This window comes from Microcaecilia unicolor, chromosome 2 (genome assembly GCF_901765095.1).
Source record: "Microcaecilia unicolor chromosome 2, aMicUni1.1, whole genome shotgun sequence".
Taxonomy (NCBI): domain Eukaryota; kingdom Metazoa; phylum Chordata; class Amphibia; order Gymnophiona; family Siphonopidae; genus Microcaecilia; species Microcaecilia unicolor.
The window spans coordinates 262385011-262397068 of NC_044032.1; the positions used below are offsets into that span (position 1 = coordinate 262385011).

General features: G+C 45.4%; 1 protein-coding gene and 1 non-coding gene across 2 annotated transcripts in view; one reads left to right on the forward strand and one right to left on the reverse strand.

Annotated features, from left to right (window-relative positions):
* Positions 1-222: 222 nt before the first annotated feature.
* TRNAE-UUC lies at positions 223-294 on the reverse strand. The gene has a single exon. It is a non-coding gene; the product is annotated as a tRNA-Glu (tRNA).
* Positions 295-1276: 982 nt separating this feature from the next.
* Positions 1277-12058, forward strand: part of ABCD1 (ATP binding cassette subfamily D member 1) — a 103541-nt gene continuing 92759 nt past the window's right edge. The window contains exon 1 of the mRNA XM_030194077.1: positions 1277-2194. Within this exon, the coding sequence (XP_030049937.1) occupies positions 1277-2194 (918 nt within the window). The remainder of the gene's footprint in view (positions 2195-12058) is intronic.

Here is a 12058-nt window from a genome sequence, read left to right on the forward strand (position 1 = left end):
GTGTGTCTTTTTACTGGTTTTTACAATCTTAAAATTTAATCCCATTTTGTTAAAATTTTGAATAGTTATTTTGCCTCCATTCTTTACCTTTTTTGTATAATTCCTTCCAACTTCTTATAAGTTGGAAAGAATAGAAATATGTGTATAGTACACATATTTTATAAAACAATTTTGGAGACAATTTAAAAGGGGATTTACGAGGGAAATGTAAAAAAGTAACCATTCCCATACCGGGAGTCGAACCCGGGCCGCCTGGGTGAAAACCAGGAATCCTAACCGCTAGACCATATGGGACTGTACATAAAAAACCGTCTTCGTCAGCCTCCTGATAGCTATAGCGAGTGAGCATGAGCATGAGCATGCGCATGCTCAATTACTTTTCTATTTTAGGTAAATCTGAAATGGAACTGAACACCAATGATAAGGTGCAATCTAACCTCATTGACTGAGACAATAAGGAGCATGCGCACATCGTGCACAAACGAAGAACAATACGTAGCGCGTAGAATAAAGTAGAAAGCCGACCTCACCCAAGGAGGTTACCTCCTTGCGGCAACCGCTGTGTAGATGCCACCTTTTGCGGAAGTACCCTATCCTCCTAGTCCAAGCCCCTCCCAATTCTCCAGGAATGGATATTTTTGTTAAAGAGGAAGGCTGGATAAGAACTGGGAATTGACTTCGATAAAGAGAGAAAGGAAAGGAAAACCTAGGCAGGGCAAGATTTCAATAAGATCTCTCAATCACTCCGCGTTCTGTGCCTTTTCTCGGCACGCGGGGGCTTTGCGAACTAAGGAGGTTTAAACCCCCTTGTTTCTGAACCAAGAGTGAAATCAACTCCCTTTTACTCCTCCCCCGTTGCTTTTAGGCCCCGCCCCGCTTCAATTAACACTCCACAGGCAGCCAGGCACAGTGACAGTGACAGAGGTAGTTCTTCCATCCTGTGATTGTCCACGACACGCGCGCTAGTGAGGGGCGCGAAATTGTGACGCAGGGACGGTATGCGTTTGCCGTGGGGGAAATGTGGGGCTACACGTAACGGTGGCGGCGGTTAGAAAGGGGGGGTGTCTCGTGCGCGGCTGCAGATCGGCATTCGAGGCAGTGGCCTGTTTGGGGAGGGAGGGGGTGGGGGAAACACGTAGATTCTAGGGGGGGAAAAAGCGCGCCGCTCGGGCGCGTCAGTATCCCACGAGAGACTGAGGGAAGGGTAACGAGAAAGCGTTCGGGCCGGGGGCGGAAATAAACCCAGGGGTACAGACGGGGAGGGGCGGGGGCAACCATGCAGATCCCCGTGTGCCCTGCTCGGGCACCCAAAGCCAGCACGCTGAGGCGGGCAGCAGTGGTGGCCCTGGCAGCCTACAGTGCCCTAAGGCTTTACCCCTCCTTGAAGCGCTTCCTGCTGCCACCCCCTAAGCCTCCTGCTCCCAATGGACCCCTCTCCAAGACCACAACGTCTGTGGCCAACAGTAGCAGCCCAGGTTATGAGTCCACAGGTGTGAACCGGCTGTTCCTTCGCCGCCTACTCCGGCTGTTGCGCTTGCTGTTTCCAAGGTTGGCTTGCAAAGAGTTGGGGCTACTGGCCCTACATACTGCAGCCCTGATCTCCCGCACCTTCCTGTCAGTGTATGTGGCCAAGCTCGATGGGCGACTTGCCCGCTGCATCGTTAAGAGGCAGCCGGCTAGCTTTGCCTGGCAGTTGGTCAAGTGGCTACTGATTGCCCTGCCAGCCACATTCATCAACAGTGCCATCCGTTACCTGGAGGGTCAGCTCAGCCTGGCTTTCCGCAGCCGCCTGGTGGGCCATGCCTACCGCCTTTATTTTACTCGCCAAACCTACTACAGGGTTAGTAACATGGATGGTCGCCTGCGCAATCCTGATCAGTCGCTAACCGAGGACCTGGTCGCCTTAGCTGGTTCCATGGCTCACCTTTATTCGAACCTGACCAAACCTGTCCTGGATATAGCCGTTACCACCTACACCCTCATCAGCACGGCTAGGACAAAGGGTGCAAACACGAGTTGGCCCTCTCTCATTGCTGGCCTAGTGGTCTTCCTTACTGCCAAGGTGTTACGTGGATGCTCGCCTAAGTTCGGCAAGCTGGTGGCCGAGGAAGCGCGACGGAAGGGCGAGTTGAGATACATGCATTCTCGTGTGGTAGCCAACTCGGAGGAGATTGCCTTTTACGCTGGACATGAGGTGAGAGGGTAGGCATGAGTGTTAAGCACCAATATTTCAGGCGTTAGTTATATCTAGTAGACCTGTAGTAGCTTCAGATTGTCTAAGGACATTAACACAAGAATGTTTAGAGCATACTCTCTTTTTTTTTTTTCCTCCAAGATTTCACCAATCATATGATTTATGCTAAATGTATATTTTCTTTGTCATTTTCATGTTACCCAAGGTCCTTATGCAATACTAAATTTATAATTTCTTATATATTTCCATTATTCATGTTGTAATGTAAGCCATATTGAGCCTGCAAAGAGGTGGGAAATGTGGGATACAAATGCAATAAAGAAATAAATTTAGGCACTTTGTTTTCCAGGGCATAGATTCCACACCTGAATACTTGATGCCATAATCATTTCTGTCCTGCAAGAACAGAGTGGAGGAGAAGCAAGCGTAGAATGATACAAGATAGATCTAAGTCCTACTTTAAGAGGATCACAAATTCTTAATTGTTGTGATTTGCTGAGTGGCGAGAAGCAGCCACAAAACAAGAACAAAAAGTAGAATGTGATGGCAACTAAAGACAATAAGACCTTAAGACCTATCTAGTGTTCAACTGTTTTCTTTTAAGTGCCATTGACCCCCCCCCCCCTCCCCCGTTGATCTCTTTTTCCTTCTTCACAGTTAGATTCTGTGTACTAGTTGTAAGTGATTACTAATGGCTAGGGATGCCCTTTAGGAGCCAGATTTAAAAAAAAAAAATTTTTTTTGAAGGTCTAGTTCAGGACAATATAAGGAAGACCGGTAATGAGTTAATGAGCTAGACCAGGGGATTGTAACCAGTGGTGCCAGTGCCACTAGAAGGGTGCCGAGAAAGGTCTTGAAATTTGAGGCAATTTAGTGAAACTTTCTAGACACAGCAAAGGCATTAGGACAGTTACTGGTGGTAGAACTTTGTACTACTGTAATTTTAGTGGCATGATAACAGACATGTTAGCAGCTAGCAGTGACATACATTGCTGCAAGGGTTTCATTAGTTGTGATTAAAAATAGATCCCTGCCTCTTTTTTTTTTTGCAAGAGCACAAGTTGGCAGTGGCCATGAGTGTTTTCCTCAGTTACTTGTTTTGAACCACGAGGGTCCTGATAGAGGACAGAGATGTTGAGGTTGGTTTTGGTTTTGTCATTGTATTTGCTTAAAGGGCCCTAGGTCTGTCTTATGCCTGTTTTTTCATTAATGTAGCATCACAGACCATCACCTTGATCTCTCATATAACTCTGTTTCCTCATTCATTGTTGATTTAGTCATGAATTGATCACGATTGTGACTATTGGGCAGACTGGATGGACAAATCCAGTTTTTATCTGCTGTCATTTACTATGTTACTATTAATCCTCTCTGCTCCCAGGCTAATGCGCAGACCTCAGCTCTGACATAGGCATGAGCATCATTTGTCACCTGACCTACTGGCGCGTGCATGTTGCGATCTCTTAGCACACAGTGCCAGTGAATCAGAGAAGTCTTATATGTGTGCACCAGAGTGTTCCAGGTTCCATTCCTTCCTTGCCTGCAGTACTGCGACGCAAACCCAGAGAGAGACTGAAAGTTAACAGGAATTTTTTAAATGTACCATTAAATTCATCTGGGACTGGGTGAGGACATGTAGGTGGCTGGTGGACGTGAGGATCAACTGGTGACTTGCCTGCCTGGTGCGAAGGTGGCGGACCTCACACGGCACCTAGACAAGATTTTAGATAGTGCTGGGGAGGAGCCGGCCGTTTTGGTACAAGTGGAAGCTCAAATCCAGATCCTCTAGGGTAGCATTTTCTGAAATACTACCTGTTCCATGCACAGGGCCCAAGCGACAGGCAGAGATCCGGAGTCTCAATGCGTGGATGAGACTATGGTGCGGGGATGAGGGTTTTGGATTTGTCAGGAATTGGGCAGCATTCTGGGGAAGGGAGAGCCTATTCCGATCTGATGGGCTTCACCTTAACCAGGGTGGGACCAGGCTGCTGGCGTCAACATTTAAAAATGAACTAGAACAGCTTTTAAACTAGAAACGGGGGACGGCCGACAGTCGCTCATAAGCGCATGGTTCGGGATAAGGTTATCTTTTGAGGATATCACCCAAACAGGGAAGAAAAAGTTCCTTGTAAGTAAGGATGTCAATGAGACCGTAGTGGATCAGATGGCCTTAAGTAAATTTAATAATATCCAGACTGAAGATAACATATTAATAATGCCATGTATTAAACGATATAAAACTGAGCAACAAGCATGCATTGAAATGTCTATACACAAATTTAAGGAGCCTGAGACATAAGATGGGAGAGCCAGAATACGTTGCACACAATGAAAAATTGGATATTATAGGCATCTCTGAGACCTGGTGGAAGGAAGATAACCAGTGAGACATAGTCATACCGGGCTACAAATTATATCATAGTGATAGGGTAGATAGGATTGGAGGAGGGGTAGCACTGTATATTAATGAGAACCTTGACTCACGCTGCAAATATTGCAGGATACAGAACCCCTATTAGAATCTTTGTGGATCGAAATTCCACATGAAAAGGGGAAAAAAATGGTGATAGGAGTGTACTACCGTCCGCCTGGCCAGGACGAGCAGACGGACGCAGCAATGTCAAAGGAAATTAGGGAAGCAAATAGAATGGGCTATGTAATAATAATGGGTGATTTCAATTATCCGGAAATAGTCTGGGTTAATGTAACATCGGTACACGCCAGGGAGGTAAAATTTCTTGATGAAATCAAGGACAGCTTCATAGAGCAGCTGGTTCAGGAGCCGACGAGAAGGAAAAATACTAGACTTTACTGCTGGGGGTAACGGTGCGAGGGCCACTTGATAACAGTGATCATAATATGATCACTTTTGAAATTGGCTTTGAAGGAAGTGAACTTAGGAAATCAAATACACTAGCGTTTAACTTTAGAAAAGGTGATTACGATAAAATGAGAAAAATGGTGAAAAAAAGACTGAAAGGAGCAGCTTGCAGGGTAAAAAGCTTGCATCAGGCGTGGATGCTGTTCAAAAACAGCATCCTAGAGGTACAGGACAAATATATTCCGTGTATTAGAAAGAGGAGAAAAGACCAAATGTCAGCCAGTGTGAATAAACAGGTAAAGGAAGCCATTAGAGCCAAAAAACAATCCTTCAGAAAATAGAGAAGAGAACCAACTGAAAATAATAAGATAAAACATAAGGAATGGCAAGCCAAATGCAAAGTGGAGATAAGGAGGACTAAAAAGGGCTTTGAAAAAAAGTTAGCGTTAGAAGTGAAAATACATAGTAAAACTGTTTTTAGATACATTAAAAGCAGGAAGCCAGCTAAAGAATCGGTTGGGCCGCTGGACAAAAGTGGTGTTAAAGGGGAGATCAGGGAAGACAAAGCCATAGCGGAGAAATTAAATTAATTCTTTGCTTCAGTCTTCACCGAGGAGGATTTGGGAGGGACACCGGTGTCGGAAAGGGTATTTGAAGCAGGCGAGTCTACTACTACTACTACTATTTAGCATTTCTATAGCGCTACAAGGCATACGCAGCGCTGCACAAACATAGAAGAAAGACAGTCCCTGCTCAAAGAGCTTACAATCTAGTTTAAATTTGTTTGACGTATTATACAAAACATATAGACATCATGCCCAACAAATAACCTTACTAATACAACAGACAACTTGTAATCCGTCCACATACATCAAGTCATTTTCTTCTTTTATCCCTTGACGCTCCCTCCCCCGCCCTCCCTTCCTTTTAGTATAAGGTTCAACAGTTTTTTTGTTTATGACAATTCAACGATAACATTGTTAATCTGGTGCATATACAGAGATTCAGAGTTTTTAAACAAGCTCTGTTTAAACCGTATGATACAGCTCGTTATCAAACTTTAACATTATCATCTCTACCCCTCCCCCCCTCTAAGTGTGAGTTGATATGTGCATGCTTTGACTTTCCATATTAAACTAGCTCCCCCCCCCCTATCCCGGAGGAGGTCCTGGGTCTTGTACTCTGATGACCCCCTCCCCCGTTCTGGAAGGTGACACTTTTATTGTGCAGACTTCGTCTGCTACTATACCAAGCTACCAAGTTCTTTGGTTTGTTCTGTTAACCATGTTTGTGTCTTAGGTGTAGCTTCTACTCCACCTTAACAGCTCTCCCATACACTGTGACATTGAACAACCCCACCTTCTCCCTTTACCCGCCCACTCCCCCCAACCTAATGTTAAACCGAAAGAAAGAGACAGAGAAGAAGGAAAAAAAAACATATGGCCGCTTCATAGTCGGTTCAGAATAAAGCTTCTCGCCCTGGGTGCCAGAGACTGAATATAAGGTTCCCAGATCTTCAGGAATGCCCTCTTTCCTTTTGGGGAGGATCCCACCTCCCTCCTCTCCATCAACATCAGTTCATATAAATTATTTCTCCAATGCCAATATTCCGGCGGTTCAGAGTGTACCCAAGCCTGCAGAATCAGTTTCTTACCTACTAAACTGGCTTTCCTGATGAACTGCCGGGCTCCCCCCGTGTGCAAAACAAATAACTCATACTGATCTAAAAGGAGACCCTGCGGAGTAAGTGGAATCTTGCTCTTTAGTATCGACTCTAGAAATCCCACAATTTGCCTCCAATAGTTCTGGATCTTATGACATTCCCAAAGGTAGTGATATAATGTGCCTTCCCTCTGCCCACACTTAGAGCATAAAGGATCAATTCCTCCTCCAAATTTGGATACTTGATACTTTGACATGTAAGCCCTATATAAAATCCTGTATTGACATTCCCTCATGGCTGCATTTCTCGATAGGGTGGGAATCCTCGTCGATAACTTCTGAAAGTCTAGCTTCAGGTTTGGACACTTTAGATCATGAGCCCATTTCCCTAAAATATGGTCTGTTTCTCTACCCCTGCTCATCTCCCCCAACGCTTTTTGTAGTCCAGAAACTGATAAACGCCTCCCTTGCATAGAACTAAAGAATGCCCTTATTTGGCGCCCATGTCCACTACTCAATTTCCCTTGCTCTAAAGATCTAACATAATGTGCTATCTGATAATACGCAAATTGATGACTTTGAGTAATACCTACCCCCAGAGCTCCAAGTTCCAACAATCGTCCCTTGGAATCCAGTACATGTTCCAGTCTAGTGATCCCCATCGTTGCCCACCTACAAAGTACTTTATTCTCCGTACCTGGTGAAAACTATGGGTTGCCCTGCAAAGGCAGAAGATCTGTTACGTCCGCCGCTAGCCCCCATATCTCATTTAACTCTCTCCACATTTGTCTCAAAGGTCTGACCAGTATGCTATTGCTTACCCATGACGGGAGTTGTCGGCTCGGGCATTGTAACGAGAAATATAAGTGGTATGGTTTGAAACACTCCTGTTCCAAGCTGCGGGGGGTGTAATCTTGCCTATCTAATAACCAGTCACCCAGGTGCCGGAGTAGACTAGCCTGATTGTAGCGGCGGAGATTTGGTAAGCCAATGCCTCCCTCTCTCCACGACCCCATCATGAACTTCAAAGGGAGTTTTGGCTTTGACCCTCTCCAAATGAATTTCCTGACATATTTGAATATTTGATTTACATCTTTAGCCCGTAATCGTATAGGGAGTACCTGAAATAAGTATAACCATCGTGGAAATTCCGCCATACGAAACAAATGCACTCTCCCATGCAGATTAAGTGGCAGGGCTCCCATCCGTCTAATCGGTCCCTCAACGCTGCAATCCTATTACCTATATTCAGCAAATGTATTTCCGATGTTTTTTTGGGAATCTGTACTCCTAAGTATTGGAGGGACTCTGATGCCCATCGTAGTGGGAACTTTGCTCCCCACATCCGCCTCACGCTATTATCTGTGGCTAGCGCTAATGATTTTGAATAGTTTATTTTAAAGCCAGCGAAATCCCCATATTCCCTAAAAAGTTCTAATAGGGCCTCCAAAGAACTCTTTGGTTGTGTTAGATGGACCAATAAATCATCTGCAAAAGCAGAAATCTTAAACCCCTCAGGTCCCCAATTTACCCCTTCTATTTCTGGGTGGCCCATAATTTCCCTGATCAATGGGTCTAATACCAAGACGAATAGTAGGGGCGAGAGAGGACACCCCTGTCTCGTCCCCCTCCTGATAGGGAATAGAGATGATTGTTCCCCGTTAATCCATAGATATGCCTGAGGATTTACATATAGTGCTCCTATCGCAGCCTGGAAAGCCCCTTCAATGCCCATCTTAGTTAGTACCGCAAATAGGAAACCCCACACCACCCTATCAAAGGCCTTCTCTGCGTCAAAACTGACAACCAGAGAAGGCCTTTTCTGCCTTTCCACCGTCTCCAAGGATGCCAACAGTGCCCTTACATTCTTTGCCACTGCTCTCCCTTGCACAAACCCCACCTGAGGGGGTGCTATTAACCTGGGCAGAAGCTTTGCCAGCCGATTAGCCAGGATCTTCGCATATAATTTAAGATCACTATTTAATAGGGAGATTGGTCTGTAGGAACTTACGTCCGTGTCGTCCTTCCCCGGTTTCCGTAATAAGATAATTTTTGCTATGTTAAGGGAGTCTGGCATTGTCCCAGTTGAGATCATGTTGTTATATAAATTTAACAGAGGAGGTGTGACCTGCTCTTGTAAGATCTTATAGAATGCTATGCTGAATCCGTCTGGCCCTGGCGCTTTATGCAAGTCACTTTGCTGTAAGGCCAGCATCAATTCCCCTTCCTCAATAGGATTGTTCAAAGTCTCTCTCTGCTCCTCAGTGATCTTGGGCAAATTTTGGTTTATTAAATATAGGTTACTGTCTTCTACAATATCGGTAGGTTTTGCATACAGGGCCATATAAAATTCCCTAAATCTCCCTATAATATCTCCAGTTCCCCTTATGAGGTTCCCTCCTCTATCTTTCACTTGTAGGATCCCTGAGGGCCCTTTCTTCCCTTGCACTAACCTGCCCAATAATGCGCCTGCTTTATTTCCATATTGAAATAGTTGATATTTATAATACATTTGCGTTTTTTGTGCTCTTTGATGAAGGAGCTCGTTTAGGTTTTTCTGAGTTATGAGCAACTCCTTCTTGTTCTCGTCTGTTACTTCCTCCCCTAATCTCTTCCTTCTCACCCGAGCCTCTTTCCAAGCGAAGGATCTCTTTATCCCTCATTCTCCTAGCTCTAGCTCTGTAGGCTATCCCCTCCCCCCTCATTACTGCTTTGGCTGTTTCCCAGTATAGTACCACCTCTTGCCTGTGACCTCCATTAAATTGCTGAAATTCCTGCCATTTTTCACTGATAAAGGACTTAAAATTCGGGTCTCTATACAGTTCGAACGGGAATCTCCACCCTCCCTTCCCAGGCCCTCTCCCATTAACCTGTAGTTCAAACCATACCATCGCATGGTCCGAAATCTCACATGGGCCTATCTCTGCTTTTGGCACTTGTGAAAACAGTGTTGGGGATATGAGAAAATAATCTATACGGGATTGGGTCAAGTGCGCTCTGGAGGTGTGCGTATAGTCCCTCTGCGAAGGATGCAATACTCTCCACACATCTATCAGGTTGAGGGCTGAGCAGAGGAAAGGCACACCTCTTGATTGGAATCTATGCTGTAGACCCAATTTGCCACATCTATCTATCTCAGGGTCTATCACCATATTGAAATCCCCTCCAAGTATAACATTGCCCCCCTGGTAGGAGCCCAGCAGTTCCAATAATTTGGTGTAGAATTTCTTGTCATACACATTGGGTGCATATATATTGCACAGAATATATGAAGATGTGCCTATTTCTATTTCCATTATCACTATCCTGCCTCCCTCGTCCCGTTTTATTGTTCTAATTCGCATCTGCAGGCCCCTCCTAATTAATATCAACTCCCTTTTTCCCTTGTGCTGGCGATCCTACTGCCAGTTCCACCCAACCCTTCTGAAATTTACTGTGCTCGTTATTGGAGAGATGGGTCTCCTGGAGGAATGCTATGTCAGCCTTGTGTCTCTGCAAAGCCTGCAGCACTTTAGTACGTTTCACAGGCGAGGAGATCCCCCCCCACATTCCAGGATATCAACCTAATTGAGTCTAGTCTTTTGTTTTATACCCATAACAGTTTCTGATAACTTTCGCACTCTGAAGAGCGCCCCCCAGCCCCTGGGCACCCTCCTTTCTTTGATCTGCGGCTGCGAGCCATATGAAGCTATCAAAACAAACAGGGAAGGAATAAGGAAAAAAAAAAAAAAAACCCTCTCTCCCATTGCTCCTTTCCATAGTTCCCTTTCCCCCTCCCCTCCCTTCTCCTTTCCCCCCTCCCCCCACCTCTAATCTCCTTTCTTCCTGTCCTGTTGTTCTCGCTAGAGAACGAGTCACGCCCCCCCCCCTTGTTCCCCCAGCGCTGACCTCCAGATTTTGCTTCACCCCCTATTAGTTATGAGCTTCTAACATTATACAGTCCTGCTTCCTAGCATATATGGTACTGGCCTTCAATGTACATCAGTTATACTTTAACTTAGACACAGCCTATAATCCAGGAAACTTTGGTGTAATTCCCTCCATGAACCAAAAAAAAAAAAAGTGCTTGCATGTATTCAGGGATTCTATATTTGTTTACAGTCCTTACTGTGCAGTCCTGCCATTGTATGTGTTCAATGTCCACTCTATCTTCCTCCGCTTGTTCCCACCAAGCCTTTGTCACCTCCTTATCACTGATCTCGTGGGCTGTTGCTCCTTGTGGCCTCGCTCCCTTCCTCCGTTCTCTGCTCCATTTTGTTAGCAAAGTGCAAGGCCTCCACATGTGAGCTGAAAAAGTGCTGTTTGCCCTTGTACTGAATTCTTAGCTTGGCAGGAAACATCAGAGCGAAGTTAGCTCTTTTTTCATACAGGCTCTTACACACTTCCACAAATTGCCTGCGCTGGGCTGCCACTGCAGTTGAAAAGTCTTGAAAACAAAGGATAGTGCGGGTCTCATACTGCACCTTGCCTCTCGCTCTCCATGCTCGCAATATTTCTTGCTTGTGGGTGTAGTTGAGAATTTTACATATTATCACACGAGGTCTTTCTAAGTCCTGTCCAGCACGGCCCAACCGGTGTGCTCGCTCGATTTTTAACTCCTTCTCCAACCCAGGTAAGTTTAGTGTCTTGGGCAGCCATGTTTCAAGGAAGTCCCGCAGCTCTACCTCGCGTATTGACTCCGGAAGCCCCACCAGCCTTAAATTATTCCTACGTGATCTATTTTCAAGATCTTCTACTTTAGCTTCCAGTTTGTTCAATTGCTCTTTCATTTGTTCTTGCTTGCTTTCATTTTGCTGGCACTGATCTTCCACGTCCGATAATCTGTGCTGAAACCCAGTCAAATCTGTGCGTAAGCTTTCTAGTTTACCGTCCATTTGCACTATTTGATCTGAGATTTTCTGTAAGTTTTTGTCGACAGATGCTTCTAATAAAGTGGAGACTTCCACGGCTATCTCTGCTGCGCAAGCGGAACTCACCGATTCGCTGGACGCGCCAATCTCCGCCATTTTGTTTTCGCCCGTGCGGCTCCGTGTGCTGTCTTTCCGGCTGATTTTTGTGGCCATTCCGACCCGAATCTCAATTCGCCAGCTTTTGCTCACACCAGGGGAGTTTCCCGTGTCTTTCTACCGCAGTTTCGTGGGTTCTCTGCCGATGCGTACAGCGCTAGGAAGTTGTTCTGCGAGGGGACTCGGAGCTCTCTCAAGCGGCGACCTTCCCTTCGCCTAGCATCACGTGACTCTCAAGAGCTTACAATCTAATAGAAACTAAACGAATTCTCTGTAAACTTGGAGGATATAATGGGTCAGTTCTGCAAACTGAATAGTAGTAAATCACCAGGACCAGATGGTATTCATCCCAGAGTATTAATAGAACTGAAAAAT